The sequence below is a fragment of the Polypterus senegalus genome, chromosome 9 (genome assembly GCF_016835505.1).
Source record: "Polypterus senegalus isolate Bchr_013 chromosome 9, ASM1683550v1, whole genome shotgun sequence".
NCBI lineage: Eukaryota > Metazoa > Chordata > Cladistia > Polypteriformes > Polypteridae > Polypterus > Polypterus senegalus.
The window spans coordinates 137057077-137080084 of NC_053162.1; the positions used below are offsets into that span (position 1 = coordinate 137057077).

Below are 23008 nucleotides of genomic sequence, written 5' to 3' on the forward strand. Positions count from 1 at the left end.
AAAGTCCAGTGCATACATAGAGCTGAAATCAAATACAGTTTTCTTTTTCTGGTTTGACTGAAAGTAATTGCAAGTCAATTAATGATTGATTCGAAAAATCTAAAGCACGAAAAGAGTTATTTAAAAGTAGGAGTCAAATAGTGCATGTGGACAATGAATAATGCCAGTGATATACTGTACGAGTGCTTGCTTAAGTATATGTGTTTGTAACTTGTACCAGTTTCAATATAAAATGTTTGTCGCTATTACACCAGTTTTATTGATACTATAATTTTTCTATCTATTCTGAGCATGTTAATAATATGTTAATCTTTTGTTCTCTCTTAAAAGACTTTGAGTATGTCGTATTAGTATATAATATAATATAATACTATATGGTATAAGAATACATTCAATGCTTATCTATACTAATAAAAGGCAAAGCCCTCACTCACTCACTCACTCACTGACTCACTCACTGACTCACTCACTGACTCACTCACTAATTCTCCAACTTCCCGTGTGAGTGGAAGGCTGAAATTTGGCAGGTTCATTCCTTACAGCTTCCTTACAAAAGTTGGGCAGGTTTTATATCGAAATTCTACGCGTAATGGTCATAACTGGAAGCTGTTTTTCTCCATTTACTGTAATGGAGATGAGCTTGAATGCCGTGGGGAGTTTCGTGTGACATCATCACGCCTCCCACGTAATCACGCAGTACATAGAAAACCAGGAAGACCTCGAAAAAGCGCTGAAGAAAACATGCATTATATAATTGAGAAGGCAGCGAAACAATAAGAAGCGAGCGAGTGACATATACAACCATATTCATGAGTTCTGCTACTGGAAACAAGCACATGTAAACCTACACTTTAAATTAAGTTTATAGACAGGCTGCCGCTGGCGTTTGTAATTTAGTGCCTGCCCATATAAGGCCGTCCGTCAGCGGCAATCCAATAGCAAACTCCCACTAAATATTCACGGGTGAAGGACTGTGTTTATGGAGAGGAAGATGAGATGGTCAGGGTGGTGTTTGACACAAACTCAGCGAAACTGCGAGAGAAAGTTTTAAGTGCCAGGACTAAGGTAACATTAAATACAGCCATGGACATAGCACGAGATGGCACCAGCACAGCTGGGAACCTTCGATGCATGTACACCGAGTGGCTCACGTGAACTGGCGCAGTGCACAGATAAAAGGCAACAGTTCCAAAGAGCTGAACAAAACCGAATTACACAATTGAAAAGGCAGCAAAAAATATGAAGCGTCTGATAAGCATATTCATAAATCCAGCTACTGCGGAAACAAAGCACATGGTGGAAAAAGTCAATGTCCCGCTAAAGGAAGACAGTGTAAAAAAAACCCGTGCATGCAGTGTGTCAGGTCTCAGATAAAGAAGAAGACGAGCTGTTTATTGATGCAGTAAGAAACGAATCGATGAATGAAACCTGTCATCTTTACAACGATTGACAAACACGGAATGTAACTTGAACACAACACATCCTACAAATACGAACCTGATTGAAAGAAATAATGATAATCAAATCCTTGATGACAGCAACACTCAGTAACACTCACAAAACAAATACTGTATATTGACAGTCATGTTACGTTATTTTTAAAATGTTCCCTTTTCTTTTCTAGCTTTTTAACACACTACTTCTCGCTGCATACGGGTATATATATATATATATATATATATATATATATATATATATATATATATATATATATATATATATATATATATATATCTACATACTCGAATAATGGATACTTTATTCACCATCAATGATTGTTTTGGTAAAGCCATACTCAGTGTATTCATTAGATGAGCGGTAAAAAGTAACAGCGAGGGAGGATGCAGGCTGTAGTGCGGCGTCAACTCTATTTGAATTGCGATCACATTTGAAAAAATATATCTTTTCAAGTTCTATTTAGTCCATATGTGTCAAACTCAAGGGCCACGGGTAACATCCGGCCCAGCGTGTAATTATATCCGCCCGAGATCATTTTATATACTGTATTATTGTTATTAAAGCCCGGGTATATGAAGCGCTGGTAACACAATAAACTACAGATCCCATAATGCAGCGCTTCAGCCGCCTTACCGAACAAGTTATTGCGAAGCTAGCTCACACGATGCTGAAGAGAAAAGTTGATTCTGAAAATAGAGCCTTTAAAAACCGATGGGAGGCTGAGTATATGTTTACTGAACCCGTGTGTCTCATTTGTGGAGCTAATGTGGCTGTAATTACAGAATTTAATCTAAGACGGCACTATGAGATAAAACATCAGGGTAACCTGAATGCAATGCAGAAGATACAGAAAGCAGCATAATTAAATAAGAATCTGACACTTCAGCGGACGTTTTAACCCGTGCACAATCACAAAGTGATTTCAAGTGAAGCTGCTTTTATGGGAGACACAAATGCACCAGTGCACCTTGCCCCACTTTCCCTGTTGCCAAGTAATGTTAAACCAAGTCGTCACTACGGTGTTCCCAAATCGCACTTTGCTGATAAACTGAGCGCACTGCGCACTGAGTTTGCGCGGCGCTTTGGTGACTTTGAAGAACAAAAAAAGTCCGTCTACATGCGGCTCGAACCTTGTGCATGTTTGGTAGCACATATCTGTGTGAGAAGCTCTTCTCAGTGATAAAGACTAACAAAACAGCACACAGGAGTCGCCTCACTGATGAGCACCTGCAATCCATCCTGAGAATCTCCACAACACAGAACCTCACACAAACAGAAACGAACCTGTGGCCAAAAAAAGATGCCAGGCGTCCAGCTCTAAAATGGCATATGAGCAAAGACAACTGAATGATTTGATTTGTTATTGCTGAAAGGAACACATTTTATTTATATTTCCAGGTTTTGTTATGCAGCATGTTCATATTTGAATTTGTATAATTTTGACAGGATATATTTTTATGGAGAGCAAAATCTTTTGGGATATTTAAAATCTAAGTTTATTTTTATATAAAATTACATAAGAGTAAAGAAATTTGAATGTTTGTTCTTTTAACGTTTACTTTATTTCTAACTTGTATAATTTAGACAGGATATATTTTTATGGAGAGCAAAATATTATAAGTTGTTTAAGGTTTGAGTTGATTTATTCACGAATAATATTCCTGTCTGTTTTTACCATTCCTACCAAAGATATTTCTGTCGACTAAATAAAAATTCCTTCTATTTAAAATTTAAATAGAACTTGAACAAATCTGATAGTTCATAATATCCACGCAGACTTGCACGTAAGAGCGGGAGTCATCTGTTTTAACAAATGCAGCGTATTGCACTGATACGAAATAGCTGTGTGTGTATATATGTAGATATGTATGTATATGTATATATGTTTATATATGTGTGTGTGTATGTATGCATATATATATGTATTTGTGTGTATGTATGTACTGTATGTGTGTATGGATTTATGTGTGTGTGTATATGTATGTGTATATATGTAGATATATATGTATGTATATATGTGTATATGTATAGATATGTATATATATATATATGTTTATGTGTGTGTGTGTAAATATATATATATATATATGACAACAACACTCATCACTCACAACAGTGACAAAACAATTACATTGACAATCATGTTACGTTATTTTCAAAATGTTTCCTTTTCTTTTTCATTGCTTCTTTAACACACTACTTCTCCGCTGCGAAGCGCGGGTATTTTGCTAGTCTATACTAATAAAAGGCAAAGCCCTCACTCACTCACTCACTCACTCACTGACTGACTCACTGACTCATCACTAATTCTCCAACTTCCCGTGTAGGTAGAAGGCTGAAATTAGGCAGGATTATTCCTTACAGCTTACTTACAAAAGTTAAGCAGGTTTCATTTCGAAATTCTACATGTAACGGTCATAACGGTCGATAATGGTCGGCAACGTCAGCCATGTTGAACTTTCTTATTTATGGCCCCATCTTCACGAAATTTGGTAGGCGGCTTCCCTGCGCTAACTGAAACCGATGTACGTACTTACTTCGATGGTATGACGCCACTGTCAGCTGCCATATTGAACTTTCCAACGTCACTAATTCTCCAACTTCCCGTGTAGGTAGAAGGCTGAAATTTGGCAGGTTCATTCCTTACAGCTTACTTACAAAAGTTAAGCAGGTTTCATTTTAAAATTCTACGCGTAACGGTCATACCGCTAATTTATGGCCCCATCTTCACAAACTTTGGTAGGTGGCTTCCCTGCGCTAACCGAAACCAATGTACGTACTTATTTTGGTGGTATGATGCCACTGTCGGCCGCCATATTGAACTTTTAAACGGTCTTTGTTACTTATAGGCCCATCTTCAAGAAATTTGGTACATGGGTTCCCAACGATAACTGAATCCTACTTACGTACATATATACGTCCATACCCTGCAGCTCGGTCACTGTGTGAGGCGTTGGGTCCCCCATCCCAACGCCTCCCATGTTTTTGGCTGCCTGCCTATATAAGGCCCTCCGTCGCTCCAATCTCTACATTCCCTTCCTTGCTTCGCCACGGGTTTCACATCTCCCTGCTGATAACTACAGCCCTTTTATTTAATCCACGGCTTCTCTGCCATTTTATTGTTCATTTATTACGATTATAGTTATTGTGTAGGTATTTTAGACTTACTTTACATTGTTCAGGTACACATTTCCTTTATCATTTCAACCGTACCCCCATTAACATGTCTATCGAGGTGATCACCATCGATCAAAGAACTGTCACTTACTGAGTGGTTTCCATGCCCGGAGATGGCACCTGCCTTTTCCATTCTCTTTGTTACATATTGCACGGCCATATCAGGCTCACTCTTGATATCCAGAGGAACTTTGTGTCTTATGTATTGAATGACTGGGACAGGTTCAAGGTGTGGACTGATGACGGTACAGGAGATAATTATACTACACAGGAGCACTATAAGAATGAAATGCTTGAGCCCTTCCCCTATGCATCTGCATGTGAGTTAATGGCTGCCACTGAATTGTTTGGTTGTCGCTTTCAAGTGTACCGAAATGGCCAAATATTTTATACCTTTGGACAACTGCCAATGCCTCTTCAACATCTTAGATTCACAGGTGACAATTTGAGTAGTGGACACTTTGATGTTTATGAATGTTTAAACTCTTAAAAGCTGGATGTGAAGTTATCGATGAAACTGGTTGTATACTTACAGCGCTTGACAGATGCCGAATGTCTCTTCAACACAAGTCCTACAAATACTGTCGTAATTGAAACAAACCATGAAACTCAAACCGATTATGACAGCAGCAATCCAAGCTGTGAGATCTGAAACAAGATTACTGTTCACATGGCCAACTATACGTTGCATGCTTAAGAGTAAGCTCAGCACACAGCTTGGTCATATTACAACCGGAGGGCCGAACTCACAATGTGGTATACAAAGAGATCCTTAACAAATAATTATTGGTATATTTTCCCTCAGTTTAAAAGATTTAAATTTCTTCTTAATAAAACTTTTAAGGCAGTACTTTGCCGCTGTGAAGCGCGGGTATTTTGCTAGTATATATATATATATATGCCAGCAACACTCATGACAATCACAAAACAATTACATTGTCAATCATGTTACGTTATTATTAAAATGTTTCCTTTTCTTTTTACTTCTCCGCTTCCAAGCGTGGGTATTTTGCTATATATATATATATATATATATAGTGGCAGTAAGGGGTGCTAGTGCTCCCTTGAACCCTGAGGTAGAATTCCAGACACCAGGTAAAAGTCTAATACTTTTTATTTTGTTCTTCAGTGCACCAAGCACCCTCCACACTACTCATACAATTACACTAAACTCTTTTTCACACAATCAACTATTAATTAACTCTCCTCCTCGCCCAGACACTTTGCTCCTCCACCTCCCAGCAAAGCTCAGTGTCTGGACTGAGGCATCGTCCTTTTATAGCCCCTGACCCGGAGGTGTTCCTGTCCCAGCAGTCCACAGTTCCTTATTCCTTCCGGGTCAGGGCAATCAGTCTTTACTTCAACCCGAGCACGTCGTTCCTTCCCGTCACATGACCGTGGCGTACCCGGGTCATAAGGCACAAAGAGCCCATAAGCCCCCACAGCGACTCCTGGTGGCCCCCAAGGTATCCAGCAGGGCTGTGTATAAATAATACATAGTCCATGAGGCCCTGCTGGACCTCGGGGCACTATCCTGCTGTCGGGAGGGCTCCTCCTGGCGGCCTGGGGGTGATGACCGGCATGAGAAGCCGGCAGTCCTGCACAATATATAGATAGATATATACAGTATAGATATATATATATATATAGATATATATATATATACTGTATAGATATATATAGATATGACAACAACACTCATATCAATGACAAAACAATTACATTAACAATCATGTTACGTTATTTTTAAAATTTTTCCTTTTCTTTTTCATAACTTCTTTAACACACTACTTCTCCACTGCGAAGCACGGGTATTCTGCTAGTACTTTATATACTACACAGCATATTTTATTAAGTATGCATATAGCCATTAATTAATAGCAAGTGACAACATACATTAGTGTAGGTTTATAAGCACCAGCATGTATATACAGTAACTGTGCATGCTTATGTACATATCTGCATTACATTAATTTCATTCCAGCTTTTTTTTTGATAATGCTATAAAAAGAGCATAATCAGAACATATAGATGCAGTATTCAAAGTACTTAGTACACTTCACCTAATATGTCCATCCATCCATTTTCCAACCCGTTGAATCCGAACACAGGGTCACGGGGGTCTGCTGGAACCAATCCCAGCCAACACTGGGAGCAAGGCAGCGACCAATCCTGGGCAGGGCGCCAACCCACCGCAGGACACATACACCCACACCCACACACCAAGCACACACTAGGGACAATTTAGAGCCACCAATCCACCTAACCTGCATGTCTTTGGACTGTGGGAGGAAACCGAAGTACCCGGAGGAAACCCACGCAGACATGGGGAGAACATGCAAACTCCACTTAGGGATGACCCGGGAAGCAAATCCGGGTCTCCTAACTGCGAGGCAGCAGTACTAACACTGCGCCTTCATGCCGCTCTCAACTAATATGTGTCTTTTGAAATATCATTTGCAACTGTCTAAATACAGCCCTTGAGCCTCATATATAAATGGTGCATACACACAAAAATGTTGCATATTTCCATTACCATACTCATTTTCATTGAAGCCTCACACTTTGCTGAGACATTTTCTGCTTGGTTTTGCAAACTAGTGGCACCCAGCATCAAAGCAGTGCTACTTTTTCTGTGTCGCTTACCTTTCTTTTTCATATTTGCATCCATGATGTACACTTTATCAAATACACTGAAATTAAGTGCATATCTTTTACAAACTCAATTCACTTGATTGTAATAATTTTGTAACAATATAATGGTACATGGAATGGCCAAACTATTCCAACTAGCATAGCTGCTTCAGCGTTGTTAGAAGACATTGCAAATGAAGACTTAGAAGAGAGCGTGTATTTATAGATAACTAGCAAAATACCCGCGCTTCGCAGTGGCGAAGTACTGCTTTTAAATTTTTTTTAAGAAGAAAAGTAAACCTTTTTAAACTGAGGGAAAATATACCAATAATTATTTGTTAAGGATCTCTTTGTATACCACGTTGTCAGTTCGGCCCTCCGGTTGTAATATGACCAAGCTGTGCGCTGAGCTTACTCTTGATCATGCAATGTATGGTTGGCCATGTGAAAAGCAATCTTGCCTCAAATCAATGCCAACCTTCTGTAGGGTCTGTCCCTGAGACTTATTAATTTTCATTGTGAAGTAGAGCCCTACCGGAAATTGGAGGCATTTGAATTGAAATGGGAGATCAGAGGGTATAACGGGGATGCGAGGAATAAAAACTCTCTCCCTTGAGCCACTACCAGTAAAAATAGTTGCCTCAATTAGGTTCTTTTCCAGACACGTGACCTGAAGTCTCGTGCCATTACAAAGTTTCGGTGGCTGTAAGTTTCTCAGTAACATTATTGGGGCCCCAACCTTCAAAATTAGATTATGCTCAGGAGTGCCTGGAGGATTCAGAGTGTGGAGAAACTCTAGCGACAGCGTGTCTATTAACTTGTGGATTTTTCTGCGAGTATTTGGCTGTAGCGTCACAAAGTTGTTTCCGTCTAGCTGCATCAGAAAATGTACCACGACGTTTGACACACCTCCTTTTTACTGTTTTCTCACAACTTGGATTCCTGCATTCATAATCGGTTTCAGTTAAGTTAGTTTTTGCAGGACTTGTTGTGTTGAAATGTGTCCACTACTCAAATCGTCACTTGCGAATCTAAGATGTTTAAGAGGCATTGGCGGTTCTCCAAAGGTGTAAAATATTTGGCCATTTCGGTACACTTGAAAGCGACAACCGAACAATTCACCGGCAGCCATCAACTCACATGCAGAACCATAGGTGAAGGGCTTAAGCATTTCACTCTTATAGTGCTCCTGTGTAGTATAACTATCTCCTGTACCGTCATCAGTCCACACCTTGAACCTGTCCCAGTCATTCAATACATAAGACACAATGTTCCTCCGGATATCAAGAGTGAGCCTGATATGACCGTGCAATATGTAACAAAGAGAATTGAAAAGGTAGGTGCCATCTCCGGGCATGGAAACCACTCAGTAAGTGACAGTTCTTTGATCAATGGTGATCACCTCAATAGACATGTTAATGGGGTTACGGTTGGAACGATAAAGAAAATGGGTACCTCAACAATGTAAACCAGTGTTTCACAAACTCAGTCCTGGTGAACCCCTGTGGCTGGAGGTTTTTGTTCCAACCAGCTTCTGTTTTTAATTGAACTCCTGGGCTAATTAAGTGAACTAATATTTCCCAAGTTCTGTGTTTAGGGAACAATATCGAAATTAGAAAACTAAGTTTACTAAAAAAAAATATTAAAATGTACCAAGCAGTTATATAGGAATAATGTATTTTTTTTTTCTTTTTAACAGTATTTTCATCTTAATTTTCATTCTACTTTTCTAAGTCTTCTAATTGTTTAACTAATGTATTATTTAGCTAAAGTACTTGCAGCCGTTGATTATTCAGTGTTGTTTGCCAGCGTGTCTGCTCTGCTCGTTTTAAATTGTCATTATTAAGATACAACAAAGGGGGAAAAACTGCACAGAGAAACGGCAAAGTATAATGAAATGAACAAAAGAGAGTTTTCAGTGTTGTTTGCCAGCGTGTCTGCTCTGCTCATTTAAGCATTTAAATCTATATCAGGCAGGCTGCCAACTATGTGGGAGGCCGGGGGACGCTGGACGCAGGATGGAGGACACAATCCCACCTCACACAGCGACCGAGCTGCAGGCTATGGACGTATTTTTGTATGAAAGTAGGATTCAGTTATGGCTGTTATGCATGGAATTTCGAAATAAAACCTGCTAAACTTTTGTAAGTAAGCTGTAAGGAATGAGCCTGCCAAATTTCAGCCTTCTACCTACACGGGAAGCTGGAGAATTAGTAATGAGTGAGTCAGTCAGTGAGGGCTTTGCCTTTTTTTAGTATAGATAGCAAAATACCCATGCTTCGCAGTGGAGAAGTAGTGTGTTAAAGAAGTTATGAAAAAGAAAAGGAAACATTTTAAAAATAACATAACCTGATTGTCAATGTAATGTTATGTACCAGTAATTAACTATCTGTGAGATATCTCTTTAAGAAGAATTGGGGGCCAAACTACACCTGTGGGTCCTTGCTAAACGTACCATGGTGTGACGTAAGGGGAACTGACTGTAAAAAGGCAAGGAGGCGCGTATTTTAAAGGAAAAGGGACAAGAGAGAGAAGGAGCGGAAAAGTGAGAAGGAAAACTGTTTAAATAAAGAGCTAAGAAGGTGAACGGAAAGAAGCAGCCAGCGGTAAAGCAAGGCAGACTCCGTAATAAGGACGGTTGGGTGCACGTAGAAGGTGTGCCTGCTAACCTACAAGGGATATTCGGACCTCACAGCTTTACTTATTTGTTGTAGAGCGGGCGTCGGCCATGGATGGACGCTAACACCGAGTCACCCAGGTGAGACGGACTTCATTGTTCAATAAAGGAACTGTCGCTGAGCCAGTGAAATCGCTTCTTTACATGTAAATTATGTAAATGTGTTCGTGGCGCACATCAGGATTGGTCGCTGGATTCACTGCAGACTTCCCAGGCCGTGTGATTATAAACTTTTAAAACAAAGTTCAGATAAAGGAGTGGGAAATGTGTGGGGATTGTGTGTGTCTGGGTGTCTAATTTATATGTGTATATAGTTGTAATATAGGTTAAGTACATGTGAATATATTTGCGCCGTTTATAAATAAGATATTCTTTCCGTTTCTTTACCTTGCTTTCTTTCTTTCCTGCTTTCTTGCATTCTTTCGTTTTCTTTCTTTTTTCGCCATTTTCTGGGTAATATATTATAAAGTGTTTAAGGGTGTGGCAGATTATTTAGGAGTTATATAGTTATTATAGATTAGTTAAAGATTGTTTAAAGGGCGTTTATTGTTTTGTTTGATTTATAATATACTAGTAAAATACCCGCGCTTCGCAGCGGAGAAGTAGTGTGTTAAAGAATTAATGAAAAAGAATAGGAAACATTTTAAAAATAACGTAACATGATTGTCAATGTAATTGTTTTGTCACTATTATGAGTGTTGCTGTTATATATATATATATATAGTGGTGCATGGCCGGCCATTTATCCCGGCCAATACCCCCATGCCGCCAGGTGGAGCACTCCCTGAAGTATGGAGGTTCCCCGAAGACCAGCAGGGCATCATGGACATTGCAGTTTTTATACGCAGCCGTGCTGGAAGCCGTGGGGGCCACTAGGAGACGCTGCAGGGGGAAACAACGATTATTTTCCCTACACCCTGGAAGCACACATGGACAAGGGGAATGACGTGCTTCCGGGGTGAAGAAAAATACTTTTTACCTGACCCGGAAGTGATACAAGATCACATGGACTGGGGATTGGCAACACTTCCGGGTCAGGGAATATAAAAGGATTGTGGGAGCTCTCAGACGGAGAGCTGAGCTTGGTGGAAGGGTGGCAACGCATCTGGGAGTTGGAGGATTGTTATTATTGTAGTTATTGGTTTGTTTATGAGTATTTTTGAGGAGAAGGTGCTTTGTGCACTGTGGCAATTTAATAAAGTCAAATCTTGAACTTTAACCTGGTGTCTGGAGTCGTGGACAGGGGTTCAAGGGAGCGAGAGCGCCCCCTATCTGTCACTATATGTATATATATATATACACACACACACATATAAGCATATATATACATATACATATATACATATACATACATATCTACATATATACATATACACATATATATATATATATATATATATACACACATATCTATACTAATAAAAGGCAAAGCCCTCACTGACTCACTCACTCACTGACTGACTCACTAACTCATCACTAATTTTCCAACTTCCCGTGTAGGTAGAAGGCTGAAATTTGGCAGGCTCATTTCTTACAGCTTACTTACAAAAGTTGGGGAGGTTTCATTTCGAAGTTCTACGCGTAATGGTCATAACTGGAACCTATTTTTTCGTCCATATACTATAATAGACGTCTGCTCGATGGCCATGGGAGGCGGAGTTACACGGTATGTAACTTGAACACAACACATCCTACAAATACGAACCTGATTGAAAGAAATAATGATAATCAAATCCTTGATGACAGCAACACTCATAACACTCACAAAACAATTACTGTATATTGACAATCATGTTACGTTATTTTTAAAATGTTCCCTTTTCTTTTTCATAACTTCTTTAACACACTACTTCTCCGCTGCGAAGACTTCTACCTACACGGGAAGTTGGAGAATTAGTGGTGAGTGAGTCAGTGAGGGCTTTGCCTTTTATTAGTATAGATATATATTTTTTTGATTGTTTAAAGAATTGTTGGGCTGATTATTTCCTTTTCTCCTATAAATTCACAAAATCCAACTACAGCTGAGGATATCAAATTGGGGCTAAGGTTCTGTCGGTTTCTGTTCCTAATAGAATTAATTTTCCTAAGAGTAGGAGATTTTTGTGTGTGGTGTGCTCCTCGTTCAATATAAGAGGAACTCGCTACAGTCTCAATTAAGTTGTGGAATTGCCTGCGAGTATTTAGCGACAGCGTCTCTATGAACTTGTGGATTAGCCTGCGAGTATTTAGCGGCAGCGTCTCTATGAAGTTGTGGATTTGCCTGCGAGTATTTAGTGACAGCGTGTCTATTAACTTCTGGATTTTTCTGCAAGTATTTAGCGACAGCATCACGAAGTTGTTTCTGTCTAGCTGCATCAGAAAATGTACCATGACGTCTAACACGCCTCCTTTTTTACTGTTTTCTCACAGCTTGGATTGCTGCTGACGGATGGCCTTATATGGGCAGGCAGTCAATTACGTGGGAGGCATGGGGATGGGAGACGTAATATAGGCAGTCAGCCAACTACGTGGGAGGCGTGGTAATGGGGAACGCAACTCCACCTCACATGGTGACCGAGCTGCAGGCTATGGCCGTATATAAGTACGTAAGTAGGATTCAGTTATGACCGTTACGCGTAGAATTTCTAAATGAAACCTGCTTAACTATTGTAAGTAACCTGTAAGGAATGTGCCTGCCATTAATTTCAACCTTGGAGTTGGAGAATTAGTGATGAGTGAGTCAGTGAGTCAGTCAGTCAGGGTTTTGCCTTTTATTAGTATAGACTAGCAAAATACCCGCGCTTCGCAGCGGAGAAGTAGTGTGTTAAAGAATTAATGAAAAAGAAAAGGAAACATTTTAAAATAACGTAACATGATTGTCAATGTAATTGTTTTGTCACTTTTATGAGTGTTGCTGTCATATATATATATATATATATATACTGTATATATATATAATATATATACACACACATAAACATATATATACATATACACATATACATATACATATATACATACATATATACACACACACACACACACACACATATATATATATATATATATAGCAAAATACCCGCGCTTCGCAGCGGAGAAGTAGTGTGTTAAAGAAGTTATGAAACAGCAAAGGAAACATTTTAAAAATAACATAACCTGATTGTCAATGTAATTGTTTTGTGACTGTTATGAGTGTTGCTGTCATCAAGGATTTGATTATCATTATTTCTTTCAATCGGGTTCGTATTTGGAGGACGTGTTGTTATGAAGTTGAATTCCGTGTTTGTCAACCGTTGTAAAGATAACAGGTTTCATTCATCGAAGTGTTCACTACGCAAAGCGCTACTCGTGAATATAAGATGTTTAACAAGCATTCCCGGTATTAACTTGTGCTAAACACACCATGGTGTGACGTAAGGGGAGCTGAGTGTAAAAAGGCAAGGAGGCGCGTATTTTGAACGAAAAGGGAGAAGACAGCGAAGGAGCGGAAAAGTGAGAATTAAAACTGTTTAAATAAAGAGCTAGGAAGGTGAATGGAAAGAAGCAGCCAGCAGTAAAGCAAGGAAGACTTCGTAATAAGGACAGTTCGGTGCACGTAGAAGGTGTAACAATAAAATTGTTAAGCCTTATGATAATGTTCCCACATGGAGGATTTAGAGAGACGCACTGGGAGAAGTATAATCTGAACCTCTCTACAGTTTTGTTTATTTTCGGGTTGTAATGTTCATCAAATTTACGTATCATCTGGTCCAGTGGCGGACCGTGCATCTCACACCTAGGCCTCCAGTAGTGCTCCGTCTGAATCAACCCGCCCCTCAAAAACTAATTTATGGTTATAAAAAACATGTTAATATGGAGAAATACAGTAAAAAGAGCCGCTGCATGGCAGATAGATAACTCCTGTAGCCACAATAAATGCCTTTATTGAGTAGACAAACCAGGGGTGAACAAGTTCCTTTCTACTGCAGCCACAGCCACGACACACATAAAAAACATCAATAATAACTCATAAACTGGCAATATTATTTAGGAAAATCGCAACATTTCACTCACCAAAAATTCTGATTATTTGTAAACAAAATCCATCCTCCTCTCTTTCCTCAAAAACAGTTCAATTACTCTGTCGAACGGATTATCCGTGCGCTTCAGTTCCATCAAAATGTCCCTTTCTATTGCCATCGAAGCGAATGCTAAAAGTCGAACCTGCCCTGTCGTATTTCTGGCATAAATTTTAATTCGCTTTAGGGCTGAAAATGTCCGCTCGACAGAAGAAGTGTACACGGGAATGGTCACCGCCAAATATACCAGTGTGAACAGCTGCCCCATGCTCTCATTCAAATTTTTCTGATGAAGGAATTCAAGGAGATCAGTAGGAGATTTTCCTGCAAAATCATCCATGGCATACATTACAGTCAGTTCTGTTTTTAGCCAAGACAGATTAAAAACCGCTCCGTGGCTCTTGTGTTAAACTGGAGAAGGCTGCATGCGGGACATTTTTCTTGATTTCCCGAAACTTCTGGGGGTCGAGGAGTGGGACAAACATCAGGTTTTCGTGGTCTTGAAATCTGGTCTGTGTCTGGCAAATAATATTGTCCAGAATCCTGCCATGGAGTTGGCTGTAGAGCGTGCAAGGATCTTGCGCTCGGAGCGCCTGCGTTGCGTTCTGTGGCCTCGTAGAGTTCCTCATATCGGCTTCTCAAAATCTGATTGGTTGAAGCAACAGGTTAATCGACATTTATTCTGTGTTAGAGTGCCTACACAACAGATTGTGAAGGCCTCTCTGCCTGGCAACAAATGATGGCTGAAATGTGATTGGTTAAATGCTTTAATACGAAAATACATGCCTGGAAGCAGCACAACCATCGGAAAAGCTGTGAAAGGAAGCGGACAGACTATTTGGAATTATTTAATAAGTATTCATGGACAAAATATAATTAACATCAGTTTGTGATTCAGATATTTTTTTAGGCCAGCAGAGAAGGAATGACTTCGCCAAGTCTTTAGCATCGAGGCTTTATACCCTGCGTCTTCTCATTAAAGTTGTATCTCGCAAATGTCTTGTGCGATCTTGCGATGTCCACCTGCCCAACTTTTGTAAGTAAGCTGTAAGGAATGAGCCTGCCAAATTTCAGCCTTCTACCTACATGGGAAGTTGGAGAATTAGTGATGAGTGAGTCAGTGAGTGAGTGAGTGAGTGAGTGAGTGAGTGAGTCAGTCAGTGAGGGCTTTGCCTTTTATTAGTATAGATGATGACTGGCTTCTAAGTTGATTTAGATTTAGGAATTGTGCTCTACCTGCTCCTTTGTAAGATCTACCCAGTCTCGGGTTTGTAACCAACGGGAACTTTTCAACGTGAACTTGCTGACTGATCGGGTGTTTCACAAACATCACTGAGTTGTGCCATGTCAGCTGTTAGGATGGTATTATTTGACTGTCATTCAGATATACAAGATTTCCTTATTTTTACAGCAACGACCAGTTTTCCAAATGTAATCGGAGTGGTCAACAGCATACACATTGCTATTCCAACGCCGCTGGACAAGTTACATCAGCCAGGGATGAATCACCAAAAGAAGGAGCTGGCATTACATCATCTATAGTGGGAGAGCATATAAAAATGACAACTCCGCATAGTCGCAGTTGTTTTTTCCAACTAGTGTGGCAAAAGGCAAGCAGTCCTTTGAGGGATAGCAGGCCATTTCAAAGAGCCATGTAAAGGGCAGAGAATTGATCCATTGTGGCTCTTGGTGCTGATGCTACACTATAAAGGCGCCTTCAGAGAATTAATTTGCTTATGTAAACAGAAAGCATTTCCACTCTATTAATGTGCTGGTCCATAGTTCACAGAAAGTGTGTGGCTTGCCCGTACTTGAAGAGATGTGGTATGATGAACCTGACCCTGACCCACCAAATGATCAGCCAAATTAGACAAAGTTACAACTATGTTTGAGTATGATTGGTCAGAATGTAAAAACAGGAAATTAGATGTAGCATTTATGTTTTAACCAATTAATTTAATTTGTGGTCAGTATCACATATTACTACCTTTATATTCCTTAGTTCATTGGCCAAATCCCTTACAGTATCCACTATTGCATTATGTGAGTTTTCCTTGCCTCCATTGCACATTTGCTGAAATCCTTCTTTTACCATGTGTTTTGCCATTATCTATCTATCTATCTATCTATCTATCTATCTATCTATCTATCTATCTATCTATCTATCTATCTATCTATCTATCTATCTATCTATCTATCTATGTGCATTAAATTTCACAGTCATAGGAATTTACAAGGGGGAAGTGTGTGGAACTTGGTATATGCACAGTTTTAAGTATCTGGATTTATGTGTGTACACACATTTCCAGTTTTGTCTGTACTCCATATTTTAGTATGAATTCTACGCATGGCATTATACATGAGACCCCTTATCTTTTTTCTTTTTATTCCTTTTGAGGTTTCAGCCATATCTTACAGCAGATTTTTGTATACCTGGAATGTACTATCATTAAAATGTGTGTGTCTTAACTGCTGATATTTCAATTTACTCTTTAATTCATTGCAACTGGGGCATTCTTGTTTTGGGTGTACCCTGTCTCTTGGCATATCAGAGGACTGCAAATCTGTGATATCTGGTCTTAGCCTCATTTGGGGAAGCAAAATGAGTGAGGGTTGAGGCACAAAAGAAGGGAAGGAAAGCACATTATTATGCATTTCTTTTATCTCCACAGCTGAATCAATTTATGTGCTGGCTTATTAACCACAACAACTGTCAATAAATATTTTGAACTAATGTTAAAGCTGAAATCTGAAATAAATTAAGATCAGAAAATATCACCCTTATTAGTTTATCTCTGATCATTCACTGCACTTTGTAAGCTGGAATGTTAAAGGTCTCAACCACAATCTAAAGTAAAGAAAAGAATTCTCCCATCTCAGAAACTTAAAGGCAAAAACAGTGTTTTTACAGAGGACTCCCTTGTAAGAAAAGGCCAGTTTTGAAAGAAAAGAGACTGGAACGGCTAAATCTTTCATTACACCAAAAATAAGAATACCAGAGGTATGAGAACTTTACTCCATGAAACAACTCCACTTGTAGCAACAGATATTTGATTCTGAAGTGCGCTATTTCACAGTGGTGGCGAACTTATTCAATTATAAAATAATTTTGTTAAATACACACTATATGAACCTAATGTGGATGACAGAGTATTTATACAAAATGTATTTGCACTTGTACCTAATATGAGGACTCAGAATTATAATGGCTGAAGAATTTCATTGTCTTTTAAATCGAAACTTGGATAGGTCATCAACAACAGCAACTAAAACATATAAAACTTCAAAGATAATTTTGCAATTCATTGCAGATCATACTCTATCAGATACATGAGACTTTAATATCCAGATTCAAGAGAATGTTCCTTCTGTATATCACAGTTACTCTAGAAATTATTATTTCTTCATTGATAATTACTCCTTGCCCACCATCAAATCTGGTAAGTACAGCACTATTGTCATCTCCAACCTTGCTCTTCTTATTTTGGCGCTTACATTAATATGCCCAACATACTTAGCTTACAAATGGCATCTTAACCTCGTGTTATTAACAGACAAAAACTTTAAAGAATTCAGCTCCAATCAAATTAATTATCTCCTGATTCCAGTGCATCCTCAGACGTTTCAGCAGGAACACTCTTGTAAACAATGAAGGATGTTTTAAGATGACATCATTTTATATTTCTCTCATAAAACCAAACTAGAGACTAAGACGTTGTCAGAACTAACTATAGAGATTACTACAATAGACCATGAATATGACAGACTTACCAGTGATTTTATCTACAAGAAGAGACTGACATTACAATCGGAATTTAATCTGTTGATAACAAGAGACACTGAACAACTTATTAAATTGCAACATCATTATTATGAACACAGAGAGAAGGATAATCACATTCTAACTTAATTATTCCTCAAATTAGCAATGTAATAACAAAAATTCTGTTCTGCTTCAGCCTCACTACAAACCAAGAGTGAAGGAGCTACCTACAACCACATGCTCAATCAGGAAGTGGTCCCCTGAGGCAGAACAGGCTCTGAGAGACTGCTTTGAAACTACGGACTGGGATATCCTGCAGGGGTCACATAGTGAGAACATTGAGGAGGTTGTTGACTGCACTACTGACTACATCAACTTCTCTATGGACATTGTAGTTCCAGTAAGAACAATACGCTGCTATGCTAACAACAAGCCATGGATTACAAGTGACATCAAGGGCCTTTTGAACAAGAAGAAAAGGGCTTTTAAATGCTGTGAGTCCAGCTCAGGGCAGTGAAGGAGCAGTACAGGAGAAAACTGGAGCAAAAGTTGCAGAATAACAACATGAAGGAAGTGTGGGATGGGATGAAGATCATCACTGGCTGCAGCTTGAAGCGGGGTGCCTTCATCGAGAGAGACAGGGAGAAAGCAAAGCTAATGAACAACTTCTTTAACAGTATTGACCACCCTAACCCACTCTCACTCTTGCCTCAGAGTACTGCATCCTCAACCCATCCTTCTGCTGATACCATCATAGAAGAGAGTTCCCCCCCACCCACAATTACAGCAGCCCAGGTAAGCAGAGAGCTGAGGAGACTTCGTGCCAACAAAGCAGTAGGTCCAGATGGAATATCACCATGACTGTTGAAAGCCTGTGCGTTTGAGCTGGGGAGTCATCTACAGTGCATCTTCAACCTGAGCCTGGAACAGGGGAGAGTCCCGAGGCTTTGGAAAACATCTTGCATCACCCCAGTCCCAAAGGTATCACATCCTAGTGAGTTGAATGACTTCCAGCCTGTCGCTCTGATGTCACATGTGATGAAGACCATGGAGCAGCTGCTGCTTCACCACCTGAGGCCACAGGTCCGCCACGCTCTCGACTCTCTGCAGTTTGCATTCCAGGAGAAGTGTGGAAGCGGAGGATGCCATCATCTACATGCTACACTGATCTCTCTCCCACTTGGACAGAGGCAGGGGTGTAGTAAGAATTATGTTTCTGGACTTCTCTAGTGCCTTCAACACCATCCAACCTCTGCTCCTTAGGGACAAGCTGACAGAGATGGGAGTAGATTCATACCTGGTGGCATGGATCGTGAACTATCTTACAAACAGACCTCAGTATGTGCGTCTCCAAAACTGCAGGTCTGACAATGTGGTCAACAGCACAGGAGCACTGCAGGGGACTGTACTTTTCTCCGGTCCTGTTCAGCCTATATACATCAGACTTCCAATACAACTCGGAGTCCTTCCACGTGCAAAAGTTCACTGACGACACTGCTATCATGGGCTGTATCAGGAGTGGGCAGGAGAAGGAGTATAGGAACCTAATCAAGGACTTTGTTAAATGGTGCGACTCAAACCACCTACCTGGGAGTGCAGCTGGATGATAATTTGGACTGGACTGCTAATACTGATGTTCTGTGCAAGAGAGGACAGAGCCGACAATACTTGCTTAGAAGGCTGGCGTCCTTCAACATCTGCAATAAGATTCTGCAGATGTTCTATCAGATAGTTGTGGCGAGCGCCCTCTTCTACGCGGTGGTGTGCTGGGGAGGCAGCATAAAGAAGAGGGACACCTCACGTCTGGACAAACTAATGAAGAAGGCAGACTCTATTGTAGGCAGGGAGCTGGACAGTTTGACATCTGTGGTAGAGCGACGGGCACTGAGCAGGCTCCTGTCAATCATGGAGAATCCACTGCATCCACTAAACAGGATCATCTCCAGACAGAGGAGCAGCTTTAGCGACAGACTGCTGTCACTGTCCTGCTCCACTGACAGACTGAGGAGACCGTTCCTCCCCCACACTATGTGACTCTTCAGTTCCACATGGGGGGTCTAAACGTTAACATTATACAATGTTATTGTCTATTATACTTGCCTTGCACTCTCCTCCTTGCATTTTCTTTAAATTGCACTGCATTTTTATGACTCTTTAATTAATATTGTTCTTATCAGTATGCTGCTGCTGGAATATGTGAATTTCCCCTTGGGGATTAATGAAGTATCTATCTATCTATCTATCTATCTATCTATCTATCTATCTATCTATCTATCTATCTATCTATCTATCTATCTATCTATCTATCTATCTAAATTACCATTACAACAAATTACTATTACAACTAGAAGTAAAATCAGAGAGTATAAAGACATAATTGACATATTTATAGAGCTCCATAACTTCTTTAATTCCTCCCAGTGTAAAGAAGGTGTGATACAATCTAAGAAGTTTTTCAATAACATATAAACACCGCAGCTCATTATTCTGAGTGCTCTACTATATAGGTGAATTAGGCAGTCGCCATGGGCATCAAAGCTTTTGGTAAGAAGCCAATTTGTGATTTATAAATGTTGTAGCCTTAGTTGGTTCACAAGCATTTTATAGTTATAAAATGCATTACTACAAAAAAATTTGTGATGCACCATCTGTAGGAATGACAGAAACATAGCAACAGGACAGACAAACAGACACTTATCACAAATGCTTATCTTTTTATTAAGCTGGGCATTTGATTGAATAGAATGCCATTGTAATGTTTTTGTTTTTGTAAATAAAATAAAATATTATTAAAAAATACTGAAGAGGGGCGGCACGGTGGCGCAGTGGTAGCGCTGCTGCCTCGCAGTAAGGAGACCTGGGTTCGCTTCCCGGGTCCTCCCTGCGTGGAGTTTGCATGTTCTCCCCGTGTCTGCGTGGGTTTCCTCCGGGCGCTCCGGTTTCCTCCCACAATCCAAAGACATGCAGGTTAGGTGGATTGGCAATTCTAAATTGGCCCTGGTGTGTTTGTGTGTGTCCTGCGGTGGGTTGGCACCCTGCCCAGGATTGTTTCCTGCCTTGTGCCCTTTGTTTGCTGGGATTGGCTCCAGCAGACCCCCGTGACTCTATTCGGATTCAGCGGGTTAGAAAATGGATGGATGGATGGAATACTGAAGAGTCTCAAAACTAGTAATTCAAAAACTATATTCTCAAAACTGGGCCTTTTAGTTCTGCCAAACCATAACAGTCACGTTTGATGTCTGAAAAAAGCCCCGAGAGAATAAACAAATGTCTATATTCTATCATTTTAAATTAAAGATGTATTTAAATAAATCAGAAGAAGAACAGGTATAGTTTGGTGATCATGATAAGATTCCCATTAAAAATTGAAGGAGTGCATTTACTCCCTTTTGGCCTTACTAACCCAACTGAAATCAGACTCCAAATCCATGTCTCTGGAAAGAACGTACGGACAGTTTCCTTTACAGATTCAGCTTTGTTGGCAACAGGATTACTTAAAGGCTTGAAATATGCTGTACATTAAAAAAAATGAAAAGAACAAAACAAAACAAAAGTCAATCTGTCATTGTTATATTTACTGCCATTAGAAACATGCATTGTCACAAGGAGTTTAAGAGAACAAACAAAACTTTAATACAACCTGAAGACAGACTAAAGAAGTCAATACAAATAATATGGCTACTGCTCATTCATGGCTCCTGAGACATGTTCAATTTCTATATCAGTAATTTTATATTTTCAGATACAGCGCATACTCCAAAACCTTTTTTTTTTTTAAAAGTTATAACATAGGGCGAAGAACACTACCCCTTTCAAATGATCTATATGTCATTGCACACCTGTTATAATCCAAATTATTTTTCTGTATTTTATTTAATTTCACTTATTATTTATTTGCCTTGAGTCACAGCAATGATGTCTCCAGATTCTGCAGTACAAATATGGATGCACAAATAGAAAGTATCCTTCAGTTGGATAAAACTTTAATCTTTAGCAGTACTAATTTTCCCTTTTTAAGTAGGCCTAGTGCTAGGCTCATTTCAATTTTGTCATCAATTTGTAACTTTGATTTTTGGGTTGCTCCAGTGAATTTTTTACACAATATATATTTGATCTTCCGGTTTTGACACTTCACCTTGCACAGGCTCTGACTAAGTTTGCATTATTATTTCCTGGTCTTTTAATTCATTTACCATAATTCTGGAGACCTTGTCTTATCATACTGAAGGATCATTAATGTCTTTGAGATAATTAATGTTGTTACTGAGGTGATTCACGTTTAGGAGAGAGCAGGCTGAGATAAAAGAACAGTTAAAGGGACTCATATCTATTGTAAAACATGCAAAATCATTGCTCTCAGGGAGTAATTAAAGAAATCAACTGTGAGTACCTCTGTAGTCAAACCTCACATGCCTCATCTGAATGTTTCAACAGGGACCTGAATATGTTTCGTGGCTGGTGTTTTAGCTTACAGCCTCAATCTTGTCCAGATGACAGAGTGATAGTTGTTTACACGGCTTTATTAATGTCTAATAAACCACTTGAATGGGTCTCTGCCCTTTATGCAAACACCCAATCACAGTCAAGTTAGAAAATTTTCTCAAAGAATTTGAAGGGTACTGCACATATCCGATCAAGTACGTAAAGCCTGAAGTGCTCTATTAAAGTTACATCAAGGAAATAAACTCAAGTGGAATTTATTATATCTTATAAAACCTTAGCTTCAGATTCAAGTTGGGAGAATGCCACTCTTGTCACTATCTTGTGTAGTGGTTTATTTGATGAGATCGAGGATAAGATAGCAACATATAGCATGATCCTGAGGAGACTTCAGATGAAGTATTCAGCATTGCAAGAAAGATAGGTATGAGGGGGAGACATGAGAAAAGAGATTAATTAGACCTACTATATTTTATATGTCTAAATTGTAGGGTGCTATGCCTCGTGCATCCTAGTACCTGCCACCACTGAAACCAATTCAAATTGGAAAAACAACATTAGGGTTTCAGGAAAGATGCTGTTGTGTTGCACTAGGATTCTGCTTTTATTGAGGCGAAAAGGGGAGTACAGGGTTTAACTATCAAAAAACTAAATGAAGACAAATTGGTCCATCTCATTTTGGGGTTGGTGGGATGTGTGTTTGTAGTCAGACCCATTTAAACAATAATTTATTTTTTCCTGCTTTGAATCATAAGATTCAGACTTCGGTTTATGTTGATTCTGTAGCTGCCAAAAATGTTACTAGTCTGGATTTCACTATGT

At 39.5% G+C, this 23008-nt stretch overlaps 1 protein-coding gene across 2 annotated transcripts in view; it reads right to left on the bottom strand.

The window, feature by feature from the left end:
- Window positions 1-23008, bottom strand: part of LOC120535854 (alpha-2-macroglobulin-like) — a 193887-nt gene that overhangs the window by 65660 nt on the left and 105219 nt on the right. For both annotated transcript variants that reach the window (XM_039763969.1, XM_039763970.1), the window contains exon 19: window positions 21150-21258. In XM_039763969.1, the coding sequence (XP_039619903.1) occupies window positions 21150-21258 (109 nt within the window). The remainder of the gene's footprint in view (window positions 1-21149; window positions 21259-23008) is intronic.